We start from the raw sequence: 13,530 nt of genomic DNA, 5'->3' as shown, positions 1-13,530 counted from the left end.
TTACTTGATTCCGTTGAGTTTTGAAACATAATTCAGAATGTAAAATATGTTTAACAATAACCAAAATGTCGTCTACATTTGGCAGAACCTGGAAAAAAAACCCTCCTCTTTGTAGTCATGATGATAGAAATCATAAATATTTGGTTACATTTTGGTACAAATATTTGCAGCACTGAAGTACGATGGTTTAAAAAAACAAAAACAAATGCAGTAACAGAGACAAAAAGACCATTTTGAGAAGTCACGCCGCACTGAAAGTGAATTCATTTCTCAAAAAGACATCAAGTTCAAAAATATAGCATTCACATCAGGGTGTCCGATGTGAAGAACAAACATAATGGTTCAAGCCGCGCTCTGCGCCAGCCGCAGGTTCTTCCTGTAACACTCCAGGCTGCAGAGAGGAACCCCGGTCTTGGAACAAGAGTACTTTTTGAAGTTGGTGCACCCAGTCACACCACAGTTCACCGGAACCAGCGGCGGAGGCGGGGGAGGAGCCGGCACCGGCGTGGGAACGCCCGCGGGGAAGGAGATGGCGATTCCCTGTGCCGAGTCGCTGTAGCGGACCATGGGACACTGGTTCTGCTTGGACTTCCTCTCTTTGAGGCTTTTGATCTTGGCCTTGCTGGTTTTTGTCAGTCTCTCGATCGTCTGGTTCTTGTTCTCCTCGGCCTTCTTGGCCGCCTGCAGACGCCTCTTCCGGGCTCTCTCCTCCCGTTTCTGCATCATCTCGGCCGTCATCTCCTTCTCCTTGTAACCCATGGGCAGCTCCAGCAGAGGCTGGCTCTGCTGCTTGTGCAGGAGGGCTTTCTGAAGAGGAACACCAAGAAACGGCTCATAAAGAAAAGGCTGGTTTTATGAATCAGGATGGGTTTATGGTGATTTACAAAAATATCCAGAATCGTGCAACCTTTTTATGTTAAAAACACAAACTATACACATGGGGTACCAGAAGGCTCAATCCTTGGACCCTTCATATTTAACACTGACGTTCTACAAGTTATAACAAGTAATTAGATTATCTGTCAGAGCATATTGTTGAAAATGCAATTTTTTTATGATTATTTACTGTAATGTTTTTATGGTGTAAAGCACTTAGAACTGTCTAGTTGCTGAAATGTGCCACACAAATAAACTCTTATCGCAATTTAAAGTGAAAATGTTCAAAGGAAAGTTGTAATTTCTTCCACCCACTTTCATCCAAACCTTAATGGCACCAGCTGTAAAATAAAATACATATATAAACAAACATAAATATCGACACGTTTCGTTTTCCACCGTCCCTGCTCTCCATCTCACCTGCCTGGCGGTGAGCAGGGACTCGTCGACCTCTTTCTTCAGCTCTCCGTTGTCGTCGAGCTCGCCTTTCTCCAGAGCATCCAGCCACCGCTCCTCCTCGTCCACGGGCCTGCCCAGCATGGAGTCGGAGTCCATGTCTGGCAGAGGGGACGCAGCCATGTTACTGTCTTCATCTGACATCCAACGAAAAAGATTCAGAGAGAGAAGGCAGCCATCATTACTACCTAACTGTCTTGGATGACATCAGCGTGTTTGCGAGCTACTTCCCTCAGGCAACAGGTCAGTGGATCAGGAATGAGATGATCATTTTTATTGATTGTAAGGCCACTTATTATGGCAGTTTGACTTGGATTGATGTCACTGACAGTATAAACCAAGGAAATACCTATAAACTGATTATCGCAACCTTTCTGAGATGTAAAATTTGTTTATTTCCTCAGCTAATGGTTTCTCCCTCAAAAGAGCAAAATGGACTTTGGCCCATTAGTTTATGCATTAGGCATTTAAAGTAGCCTACCCAACCAAGCCCTATACTGCTCCAAAGGTACGGAGGGCTCATCGTCGTCATCGTCTTCGTCGTTATCGAGGATCATCAACGGTGAGGGGGGACGAGCCACGCCAGGATGGACGGTGAAGGTGGGAACACTGGAACGGGACGCAATCCCAGTAAGTGATCATGTATACAGATAAATAAACAAGAGATGTTAACAGTAGGAACGTGGAGCCAGCCAACCTCTTGGTGCCCAGAGTCTGGCCCCCCAGTTTGATCTTCAGTCTGAACTGAGACGGTGGCCGAGGGACGGGGACCGGGATGGGGACGGGCTGGGGGTCCGGGGCCTCGACAAAGCTGTGGTGCTTCTTCTTGTGCTTCTTGTGCTTTTTGTGCTTCCGCTTGTGGATGCTGTGCAGGCCGGAGCTGCTGCCTTCGCCTGCAGGGAACAGGAAACAAACAGAGACCAAAACAAAACAAAAAAAATTGTTGAAACCTTTAGAATATTACTGAATCGCCTGTCGCAATAAACTGTAAATTCATTCATCAAAACTTGACAAGAAAAGTCTTCATTTTGTTTGATGTTTTGTTCAATATTTTACATGTATTCCAGTTTTTCTTGCATTATTATGCCCTTACCGTTATAAGGACAACATGGACAACAGAAACTTTTTTATTGCACGCCCGGTTGAAAACAGTCCCTCCTACCATACGTATCAGTGACGTCACTCCTGTACAAGTTGAGGATTGGACGGCGGTGTCAGAAAACGGACACTTTTCAAGCCTCTGATTTTAGATTCCCATTATTTTGGATTTCAAATAAACTTGTCATGTTGACAAATAAATGGAACAAAACTGCTGTTTGTTTTCAGTTATGCTCTACTGTGTGGTGAGACAGACACCATCAAGCTCCACACTGGACCAACTGCAATGCATCAAAATATGACTGAGTTGAGTTTTGAGTGGATAAATAACCGCAACTTACCAAGAAACCTGGGGTGAATCATGTCTTTCCTTTTCCCCATTGGACCTACGGGAAGCAACGTCTGCAGCTCTACATGTCAACGCAGCTTTCACTGTTGTACCTAAAACTCTATCGAGCTCTTTGAGAGCGGTCGGTTCCTTACCGCGACAGAACCATTGCTAGGCCCAACTGACGCCAGCGGCTGTTCGGCACCACATTTGTTGTGTTTTGGACTGTTATCAGGCACTGAAACGACACGCAAATCAACGCGAATCAGCCGCTCGAGTTAAAGGAAACCGTTTCCCTCTATTTCCGGGGGAGGGGGTATTTTAACGGAGCTGTTCTGCACTAAAAATGTATGTTTTCAACGTCTACTGCAGCAGATTAGCAACGTTATGCTAAAATGAGCTAAGCTATCAACACGGACGTATTTCTGGGTCATTTCCGTTTCCTGTCGATGAAGAAGCGGTACGCTGCTGCCCCCTAATGGACGGAACGAGAAAAACAGGCAGACGCGACGCCTGAAGCACAATAGTGCTTCCGACCAGGTGAGGAGGATAAACAGCCATCTTTACACAACAGGTTGTAGTTTTTTGGAGTGAGGCTCAAAAGTGCGTCGTCAGTGTTTGTTTTCCAGCTCGGATAATGTAGCCCAGGTACACAGCCGCCGACCGCTGCAGGTCTTGCACGTTGAAGAAATACATTGACCAGAATCCACCGGGACGCAACTCTAAGGTCAGTTATGTATAGATGAGCGTGGCCGCAATAACAACGTCGACTGTTTCGGTATTTCTGGTAAACCGATGTGTAGCCAAGGTTCTTGTTTTTAACCCGGCACGATTTATTGCCTTGATACGCTCCTTCAGTGCGAGCTGGTTTTCTAAGTGTGCAGAGTTGAAAGCCTGCTGGAAACAGCATGTTAAATATAGTTCTTCTCCCTGTTCTTAAGTGCTACTGAGAATGCAAAATACACACCAACTCCCGAACACAGATCAGACTGTTCTCTGCTTTTATTCTGGAACCTGGAGTTCAATATCTCATCTGCAGTGTTTTACTTTATTTTCTTTTTTTGTAATTTCACAGGAATCATGAATTACGCTCGCTTTCTGACAGCAGTCAGTGGAGCCAGGAGACCCTCCCCGATCAGGCTGCTGAGTGAGTTTCTTCTCCATCACAGCCACCTGATCAAACACCAGCTCCTCCCGCAGGGACGGATCCACGTTGGAGGAGGCTTTAATGCACTAAAACCTGACTTTGCTGCTGTTTGATCGGGTCAAAGGCGACTCGTTCATTCCACGATTACGTGCATCCAATCACAGCTTCAGTGTCGAGGTCTTGACGCTTCAGTGTCTTTTCTGTTTGCCTCCCCCACGAAGCCGAGCTGCAGCAGCGGTCGCCTCCATCCCTCATCTCTCTGGCCGGCGGCGCGCCAAACCCGAACACCTTCCCCTTCCAGTCGGCGTCCATCCAGGTCAAAAACGGCCGGACGGTCACCTTTGACGAGGCCGCCATGAAGAGGGCCCTGCAGTACTCCGCCTCCAACGGGTGAACCGCACTCTTCCCGCCTCACATTTTCACACTCGTGCACGGTGTTTCACTGAGCTCCAGTCTCCCCAAGTCGTTCTGTTGAGCGGCACAGACACATGACTAATGTTACGTTTCCACCTGTGTTAGAATCCCAGAGCTGCTGACATGGATGAAGAACCTGCAGAAGGACCTGCACAACCCGCCGACCATCGGCTACAGCCAGGAGAAGGGGCAGATGGACATGTGTGTCACCACAGGGAGCCAGGAGGGACTCTGTAAGGTAATGTCACATCCCACAGTCAGGATGGGAATTAGATGTCTATGGTCTTCCCAACATCTTTGTTGTATTTCCAGCATTTTTCCTGCATTCAGTGTTCTAAATGTTCCATCTATCCATCCTGCGAATTGAGAACTCTGGGAATTTGATTGTGAAAAAGTTTTGACATGAGATATTTTGGGGACGTCGAGGTTTATGCTTCGTCTCCTGCTTCCTTGCTTGTCTTTAGGTGTGCGTGACATGTTTATAATCTCTGACGATATTTGAAATTCTGTTGTTTTGGCAGCACAAAGCATCCAAGTCAAACATTATAATGTGTTTTGATCTGATGTTTGACTTATTTGTGTTTCTTTTTTCTTTTTTTCTTTTTCTTTTTTTTAGATATTCGAGATGCTGGTTAACCCTGGAGACAATGTTCTCCTGGATGCACCCACATATTCTGGGACGCTTGCAGCGGTGAGTCCTAAGCCTGTCACATTAAGCGATAAATCGATTGATCACGTGATAAATTAAAATGAGCGCAGTCATTTCAATTTCAATTTGACAACAGTTGTTGAAGAGATGCTGTCCTTGTGGCGCAGTGGTAAAGCGCATGACCCGTCTATGGAGGCCTCAGTTTTTGACGGCCGTCACGGATTTGAGTCCCGGCCCTTTGACCTTTGCTGCATATCTTTCCTCCCCTCTCACAACCTACTATCAATAAAGGCCGCTAGAGCCACAAAAAATAAATAAAAAATTCTTAAAAACAAACAAAATTAACAAGTAATATTGTTGAAATCCTGGCAGTTTGCACTTTATGCCTGTTTTTCTTGTCAAAACTCCAACCTTATGACCTTTGTCTCCGTAGCTTCAGCCTCTTGGCTGCAACATCATCAACGTTCCCAGCGATCAACACGGCATGATCCCCGAAGCCCTGCAGGAGGTCCTGTCTCGCTGGGACCCATCAGAGGTGCACGAGCCCGGCAGCACGGTGCCCAGAATCCTCTACACCATCCCAAACGGAGGGAACCCCACCGGCGCCTCCATGACAGCGGAGAGGAAGAGGGACGTCTACAAGGTTCGTCCGCAGACACAAAGACTCCGGTGTGTGTCGGCGGTCATCTCGATCTTTGTCTCAGATTTATGGAAGCAGTCAGTGACGCGTCTGTTGCTGTTTTGTGACAGCTGGCCCAGCTCTATGACATGCTCATCGTCGAGGACGACCCATACTACTTCCTTCAGTTTGAAAAGGTTAGCTTGTTTGTGGGCGCGTGTGTTTTTATTTTGGCTGAAAATGAGTCGCACATCCCTGAATGAAGCTGACTCGCCTTGTGTGTCTCCCTGCGGCAGCCGTGGGCTCCCACCTTCCTGTCCATGGATGTGGACGGGAGGATCATCCGGACCGACTCCTTCTCTAAGATTCTGTCGTCAGGGTGAGCATCTGATTTTTTGTTGCGTCTCTTCGGGTTTGTTGTTTTGCGATTTGACTGATGGGTCTCAACAAAGCCTGGACCTCACCTGCAAGACTGTTTTCATTTTTAGGAGGAAAAGTTCCTACATAGTCTGAAAAGTGTTTGATTTTCTAAACTTTTCTGTACGTCTTCCATTTTTTCAAAGTACAAAGCTCTAATAACGCTCAGTCCCTGCACTGATTGTCACATTTAGTAATATTCTTTTAATATCCTTTATTTTTAATATGCAAAATCACACGATTATATAGCATTTCATACATTAGTGCTGTGTTTCTAGTCTATTGAAGAATGCATGTTCAGAAATTAATAAAAAGCCATTTTTATGTCTGTTTGGTTTCTAGACGTTTTAATTGAACGTGTGGGTCTAAAATGTCAAACAAAGCCCTAAATCCCATTATTTTTTATGAATTTAAAAACTAAAGCTCACACAGAGCTTAGTAAAACGCCATTGGTCATTTAACAAGCTCAGGCATTATATAATTTTCAAAAAAGAGATGATCTAAATTAGTCCATGTGCCACAAAACAGTGAAATAACCTTGAAGCACACAGGAAGCCATTTTTGTCATTGTTTTGTTTCACTGTTCAAGGACTTTCTTATCAGTTTCAGAATTTTATAAATGTTCTGAATCTCTTTGTGTCGGGAACACTGTGTGTCTTCACTATTCATTTACCCTCAGTTTTTGGAAATCTCCCAGGCGAAACACAACTTGTGCAAGCCAAGTGAATTCAGGTTGAGAAGCTTGTTGGATTTAACAGAGTTAATCTTTCACTACAAGGCACAAGCAGAGCTCCACATCTGCGTCATGTTGCTGCGTTTCATTGCTTTGCTCTGTTCGTTTTTTGTTTGCTTCCAGCCTGAGGATTGGTTTCGTCACGGGTCCCAAGCCGTTGGTCGACCGGATCGTGCTGCACATCCAGGCCTCCACCATGCACACCAGCACCTTCACACAAGTGAGGGAAGCTTTACATTTTCATGTTTTTTTATTTTTTTAAATACAACACTTCTGAAATCAATCTACAAAGAGAGGAGGGTCTGATTTATTGTCAACATCAACATTGCAACAGTTTTCTCAACCTCAAAGAGCAAAATAAAAAAGGTGGATGGTTAACTTCTTCACACTGAATTGAAATATATTTTAGAGCACATTAATCTCAAACTTTTTAAAACATTTTTTGTTACCAGGAAGATTAAAAACCTCTTTTTTTAAGGGGGACCCGGTTAAGACATTCAACAACCACTGGCGCTCCTAAGTGGGGGCCAACCAGTGCCACGGTCCCTTCGTAAAAAATGTTGGCTACCTCACTGGCCCCTCCGGAGAAACATTTTAAGATCATAGAAAGGCATACACTGTAAGGCATTGTATTATAAATGTATTTATTTATAGATATATACATACACATTTATGAAATAGGTGAAGTAAAAAATATTCATATAATTTATCTTATTCCTTTCGTCTTTTCTCCTTTAGATGAACCCCACTGAAAAAATACTGGCCTGGTTTGGCCTCTAAAAAAATTACACAGTTAAACACAGACAGTAACAATTAAAATTAAATAAAATTTCCAAGCAATAATTAAGAAAGTTGCATGTTGAAGTTGTTTCTTGTTCCCATAAGTGGCCCTGCTCTCCTCAAACTCATGTAGAAATCGGCTGGAAACACAAACAGGCTGAAACAAGCCTGTAAGAAAGGCTCGCAGTATGATTGCATCATTATGTTGTTCCTAATTACAGTCTTGGAATAGGACAAATGATCTAAAGGTTCATATTGCAGCGATCGCATCGTTTGAGCCAGATGTTTTTCCTCCGTTCTCAGCTCATGGTGTCTCAGTTGCTGCACAGCTGGGGACAAGATGGCTTCCTCCAGCACATAGACAGGTACCATCTTCTCCCGCATTACCGGTCCGACCCGTCCGGGACACAGTCAAATCCTGTTATGCTGCACAAAGTTAATAACATGACAATCACTGCGGTTTTTTATGCCCTTGCAGGGTGATTGAGTTCTACAGGACGCAGCGCGATGCTATGCTAAACTCAGCTGACAAGTGGCTCAAAGGTTAGCAGACTCGGCCTTGAAAAGGACACTCAGCACTGAGTCGACTTGAGTGTTTGAAGCATCAGTCATGAAAATGTCTTTATTGTGGATTAGCAGATTCTGTTTTGTTGTTTAATAATAATCTCCTTGCTAACAAACAAAAGCAATACAGTTAATTCCAGCCCTGTTTATCCCAAAGGAAAATGAAATGTTATGTCGATGTAACAAGAGTCTTTGTGGATGTTGATGCTAAGATTTAAGACATAAAATGGGATTCAAATGACGTTTACTGCTTAAAGATGACACAGGGAGGCTTATGATGTTCCTCTCAGAACCTCTCAGCCTCCCAACAGCGTCTTGTCTCACTCTCGGGATGGTGAGTTCAGGGTGATGTTTTACTCTTACATTTCTTCCTCTCACAAAACTTTGAATGTATGCAAAATATTTAGGTTTGGTTTCAAGCGAGCAGATCACCGTCTGTCCCCATCGTGGCTTGTATGGAGCTCCTTCAAATGCAGCTCTTCCATAAAGGAAATATTTGTGGAGTACTTTTTTTTTCTTTTTTTTTTTTACAAGATTTCTGCCTTTTTCCCCAACTTTTGGCACAAATTGCGTCCCAGATGGTTCAGTGCAACCAGCCGTCCCGTTTCAACAGCGTTTCTCGCCAAGAGTGAGGAAATCTTGACGAATCGCTGCTGACGGGAGATAAACAACCTGACTTGAGTTGCAGTTTATTCCACAGATTTGTTGCAGTAAAACAAAAAAGCACACTAAACCAGGAAGGCCACACACATGCAGAAACACAGCTCTCTTTTTTTTTTTTTTTTGCTTGTTTGCAGACGCGGCCGAGTGGCACGCCCCGTCAGCAGGCATGTTCCTGTGGATGAAGCTGAGGGGCGTCGCTGACACCCAGCAGCTCATTATGGAGAAAGCTTTGGAAAAAGAGGTCAGCACACACCTGATTTGACTCCACCTAATTGGGCTGGGAGTCCAACATGCACACTGCAGGTACCCTGAAGGTACTTGTGTATGTCGGACTGAGCTTCACGAGATTTTGTAGGTTTTGTCTCTCAGCGGAGAGCAGGTTGGTTTTTGTGAGGCAGCCACTCGGCACATTGTTTCCTCCCACACACTCACACTCACACACACACACTGAGTGTAAAACCCTCGTGACGAAGAGCGGCTTTGTTTTCGCCGTGAGTGGGCTCAGCCAGGCTTTTCCAAGGTCTCTGTACAGCAGTGCTTCTCAATTATTTTCCGTTACGCCCCCCCTAGCAAGAAGAAAACTATTCGCGGCCCCCACTCCCCACCGTGACTATCCATCTCTGCATAACATTTTTTCCTTATTAACATTAAAGAAAAAAAGAAAGACATATGGTCAAACTTACAAAGAATAACTTTATTAAATTGTGTTTTAAGTCTGCAACAGAAAAGATTTTAAGTGCATCAATGCCTGAAATAAAAAATAAATAAATCCATGTCTACTGCTGCAGGCAGTATCAGCTCCTCTGCTATGGTGTGGGGCTTTTTGCACTGCGCAATTTGGTACGCCACCTTATATGATGCTAGCAGCGCTCGATGGTTTACTGAAGTAGCCTTCACAAAGCGGGATGACTGTTGGCAATATTCAGCACGTTTTCGCTGAAAAAACTCTAGCGGCTTATCGGCGTGATTGAGATGTAACGTATTTAAGTGACGCGCTAATTTATGTGGCTTCATGCTGTCCGCTGCGAGCATTTTTAGACACAGCAAACACAGCGGTCTTTCCTCTTCTCCAACTGTAGTCACAGTGAAGCCAAGCGCTAAATACGATTCGTCGTATTTCTCTTCTTAGCTTTCGGTTGACTTTCTGTTGTCTCATTATCTTTGTCTCTCTCCGCTTTCTTTTCATCCCTGTTAAAAACTTTTTCATGTTGGGGGTTGTTGAATAACGGACGCCATAGACAGAACGCAGTCGGAGCTTTTTGTTGACGTAACACTGGTAACCAAGGCAAACCTGTTGTCTTGTAAGTCGTAAAATGTTGCACTGTCGCAAACGTGACAGAAGTAACAATGAGAGCGCCACTGCCGCCTACTGTGCGCAATTACACTTTATACTAGTACGGCCAAAAAAAAAGCCTGTTCCCCAGGATCACACGCGCCCCTCCCAGGTATCGCACCGCGCCCCCCAAAGGGGGCGCGCCCCACTATTTGAGAAGCACTGCTGTACAGTAAGCCCTTCAACTCATAATCCTGACTATATGAAGCCCTCACAATGTCTGCAAGGAATTGGGTAGTTAAATTAGGTGTATGTTTATTTAATCAGGAACAATGCGCAATAAATACATTAACCGTATACTTGAAATTTTAAATTATGTCGCAGCTAGTTTTCTGCTTTTCTCTCTGCGTTTCTAGAACAACGTCCTGCAGCTTTTATAACCTACAGAGACATTTTGCTCTCAGGAAAGACAAATGAAACTCGTTTAGAGCCACAAATGTGGCATGACTTTTCGAAAGAAAAAGAAAAACACTTTAAAGGCAGACATCTATTTATTTATTTATTTATTGTCATTTTCTTAAAAAAACTGTTTGATTCCAATTTTTAGGATTTGAAATAAAGATATACATAAAAGACAATGGATATGGTTTTCTTTCTTTTTTTAAAAAAAAGAAAAAAAGCACATATATTCCAACGTAATTACTAAAAAATCAGATTTGAAATCACATTACTGGGACTTTTTGTGTCCTTCTTTGTGGAAATTCAGGGCAAATGTTACACTGTCCCTTTTAATTACGTTAGGATGAGCCATTTGCCAAAAGAGTCCAATTTGTGGATCTTGAGGCAAACCCCTGCCTTACAACAGTAAGTTAATTGCAACAAAATATATAATGGAGTACAAAATTATCCGTCTGGTTAAAGCAGTGACAGTTTTTACCGTCAAAGCAGTGAATAAAATTTCAGATTGCAAGTGCTGGGATGGGTTTAATACTTGGGTTTTTTAGGGTAAGAAAAGCTAAATGTTTGTTCATGTGAATATTAGTCACTTTGACGGGTATTCCACCTATATATAGCCTTTTCTAACAAATAATGTTGAAAAAAGGACAAAAACGTCTAAAAAAAAACAACAAAAAAGAGTTATAAAATGTAAAGCTTGAAAGATTTAATGTAAATCTTTTTTTTCAAGAGTTTTCTGCTCACTTTCTCTCAGTTGAATCCAGTGTAACACTAGTACCCTTTAAAACGATATACATAAAAAGTCATGGGTGCAAGTTAAAACACAAAAACAAGACTTTCATTTGTATTCCCCTAAGTTTATGACAGTTTCCCTGTAAATATACAACACAGGATCTCCAGTGCTATGCTACGATTTTTACATAAAAATGGTAGCTCATTGATGTCAATGTTAAAAACAAAGGCACTAAAACTGAGCCTGGTGGCACTCCCTCTGTAAATCCTTTTAATGGAGAAACATGTTGTCGACATTCACACACTGCTGTTTCTTAGGTAACTGGGGCTGAACGGTACCAGAAAACATACAACATAAGTTATTCTCAGTTTGACTTGTGATAAATAAGCAAATGTTTAACTGTGCAGTGTGAATGTAAGTTTGAAAAACAGCTTTGCAATCGGGGCGTTAAAATAAAACTAGGAATATAGTGTTGGATATGTATGATCTTTATTGCGAACACGTCGTCATCGTTTTGGGTAATTTGTTGGGAGTCGTGACAAAGACAGACCATTCCAGAAAAGGGATGAAGGAAACTCGAATCTTGAACAAACATTCATGAGATTTCAGGGTCATGTTTTGTTTGATCGTCTCATAAAAGGTGCTGCTGGTTCCCGGAGGCGTGTTTATGATCAACAGCAGCGACCCCTGTCCCTACGTCAGAGCGGCCTTTTCCCTCTCCACACCAGAGCAGATTGATGAGGTACGTAGACGAAGAAAGAGAAGGAAAAATAAAAAAAACACATATCCTGAATGTCATCTCTCACATTTCTGTCCACAGGCTTTCAGAAGACTCTCTTTGCTCATCAAAGAGGGTTTGTGACCAGAGCTTACGTCTTTCGGAGCAGATGTTGGATTTTTTTTTTCTTTCTTTTGTCGTTTGGTGCAATTGTGACCGTAACAATTACCTCACGTTGAACTTTAGCCAAAGTTAAATTTAAAACTCCTCACTCGCAGGAAAGGCAGGGAATCAGCTTTGTGCAGCTAATTATCAACTTCTTTCATATCTGCAGATTTTTTTTCCTCTTTGGTTCATTTGGGGTTATGTTTTAGTCAGAGACAAACAGAACTTCAAAGTTTTTAGTGGGAAGTAGAATAATGTATCCATCACACGTTGACATGAACAGAACGTGTGATGTGTTGGGTCATCATGTGGAAGCAGGTGAATGTAACCGACACGCCCAGTGGAAACTCACTCAACCCATCCGACTACAACAAATCCTGTTGGATGAACGTCTTAATAGAAAGCTGCTATATAAATCAGTCTCAGTGTGTTTCTTAAATGTGTGTCTCAGTTTCTGTGATTTATGAGGGTTAATCTTTTTTTTTTGCTCTTATTTTTTAATAGGGTTTTTCTGAAGAGATTGTAACTCAATGATGGTCGATATCTCACCTTCACTTTGACGAATCGGTTAACGGCTACTTAGAACTGATTTCGTCTAAGTATTTTTAAAAAACTTCAAAAGCTACATATTCAGTGTTTTTCTTAGCAGTTTTTGATTATTTTTTTGCGGCGAATGTCACGGTCTGCGATGATCCATAGCAATGATCATTAAATAATTTAATATTCATACCGCTACTGGGGAAATTAAAACACTGTGATATTCTCCAAAACAGAATTATTTCTTCTCAATGCCTCTGCCACACCACAGCATATCTGACTTGACTTTCAATGGCTTGCGCAGATACACTGCAACGGGAGAAAATATTGTTCACCGTAAGCCCAGAGGTTAAAAATATGATCACCAGATAAACCACAGTTTTTGGACATGTCAACAATGCTGTAGCATGAGTGCAGTGACTCTGACATGTCGTATAGTGCACACGTAACTTGGTAATAACATTTGTTAACCTCAAGTAACACTCTGCACACACTGACAGAGTTTCACTTACCTCAACGGTTAAGTAACAGACTTTTACAGTCAGTAAACAGTCAGTTTCAGGTGATCTTACAGTCGCCTGAAGCTGACTGTAAGATCTGCTTTTGTAGATTATGCCCAATCCTTATGCAGCACAACACTATGAATGTCACACCCTGACCCCAAAATATGTATTCTAAAACAGACGGGCATCAAACAGGGTACATACCTGTGCCAAGTCGAATGTTGCGTGTTTAGAGTCGTGCAACAACCAGTTTTCAGAACACCAGCCTACGTGTAATTCGGGAAGCGGCGTGGCGGCAGCTGTAGAAACACTTGTCAGTGGCTAATTAGGTTTCGTGGATTTAGTTTACAATTCTGGGGCAGATGTTTCCGAATGCAGGAGCGTCAGTGACACCACTTGAA

At 42.9% G+C, this 13,530-nt stretch overlaps 2 protein-coding genes across 6 annotated transcripts; one reads left to right on the top strand and one right to left on the bottom strand.

The window, feature by feature from the left end:
* Positions 1–5: 5 nt before the first annotated feature.
* ino80b (INO80 complex subunit B) lies at positions 6–3,164 on the bottom strand. Of its 2 annotated transcripts, none has more exons than XM_055060266.1 (5): positions 2,772–3,164; positions 2,030–2,225; positions 1,814–1,941; positions 1,297–1,433; positions 6–807 (listed from the first exon to the last, which is right to left on the bottom strand). In XM_055060266.1, the coding sequence occupies exons 1-5, from the start codon at positions 2,809–2,811 to the stop codon at positions 343–345; spliced, it is 966 nt and encodes a 321-aa protein (XP_054916241.1). In that variant the 5' UTR covers positions 2,812–3,164; the 3' UTR covers positions 6–342. The 2 variants fall into 2 exon arrangements, with proteins under 2 accessions (XP_054916241.1, XP_054916240.1); XM_055060265.1 differs by having other exon boundaries at positions 7–807; positions 1,297–1,469; positions 2,772–3,163.
* Position 3,165: 1 nt separating this feature from the next.
* aadat (aminoadipate aminotransferase) lies at positions 3,166–12,508 on the top strand. 4 transcript variants are annotated; one of them, XM_055060262.1, is made up of 15 exons: positions 3,166–3,298; positions 3,374–3,485; positions 3,834–3,905; positions 4,127–4,295; positions 4,425–4,557; positions 4,936–5,010; positions 5,402–5,611; positions 5,719–5,784; positions 5,884–5,966; positions 6,861–6,957; positions 7,821–7,882; positions 7,996–8,060; positions 8,879–8,985; positions 11,847–11,948; positions 12,027–12,508. In XM_055060262.1, exons 3-15 carry the CDS (start codon positions 3,839–3,841, stop codon positions 12,066–12,068), a joined length of 1,278 nt encoding a protein of 425 aa, XP_054916237.1. In that variant the 5' UTR covers positions 3,166–3,298; positions 3,374–3,485; positions 3,834–3,838; the 3' UTR covers positions 12,069–12,508. The 4 variants fall into 4 exon arrangements, with proteins under 4 accessions (XP_054916237.1, XP_054916236.1, XP_054916238.1 ...); XM_055060261.1 differs by having other exon boundaries at positions 3,166–3,485; XM_055060263.1 differs by lacking the exons at positions 3,166–3,298; positions 3,374–3,485 and adding an exon at positions 3,507–3,545.
* The last annotated feature ends 1,022 nt before the right edge of the window (positions 12,509–13,530 follow it).

This window comes from Poeciliopsis prolifica, unplaced genomic scaffold (assembly GCF_027474105.1).
Source record: "Poeciliopsis prolifica strain line A6 unplaced genomic scaffold, Auburn_PproV2 SCAFFOLD058, whole genome shotgun sequence".
In the NCBI taxonomy this organism is placed as follows: Eukaryota; Metazoa; Chordata; class Actinopteri; order Cyprinodontiformes; family Poeciliidae; genus Poeciliopsis; species Poeciliopsis prolifica.
Note: the sequence above shows the minus strand (reverse complement) of the source record. Positions and strands in the feature narration are given on the sequence as shown.

Excerpts from the sequence above, each read along its gene's own strand:
- aadat (XM_055060260.1), top strand. Across the intron at positions 5,785-5,883 it reads ACTTCCTTCAGTTTGAAAAG|CCGTGGGCTCCCACCTTCCT; the intron begins GTTAGCTTGTTT and ends TCCCTGCGGCAG. Across the intron at positions 8,986-11,846 it reads AGAAAGCTTTGGAAAAAGAG|GTGCTGCTGGTTCCCGGAGG; the intron begins GTCAGCACACAC and ends GTCTCATAAAAG.
- ino80b (XM_055060265.1), bottom strand. The coding sequence starts at position 2,811 with ATGGGGAAAAGGAAAGACATGATTCACCCCAGGTTTCTTG. Across the intron at positions 1,942-2,029 it reads CAGACTCTGGGCACCAAGAG|TGTTCCCACCTTCACCGTCC; the intron begins GTTGGCTGGCTC and ends GTCCCGTTCCAG. Across the intron at positions 808-1,296 it reads CCCTGCTCACCGCCAGGCAG|AAAGCCCTCCTGCACAAGCA; the intron begins GTGAGATGGAGA and ends GTTCCTCTTCAG.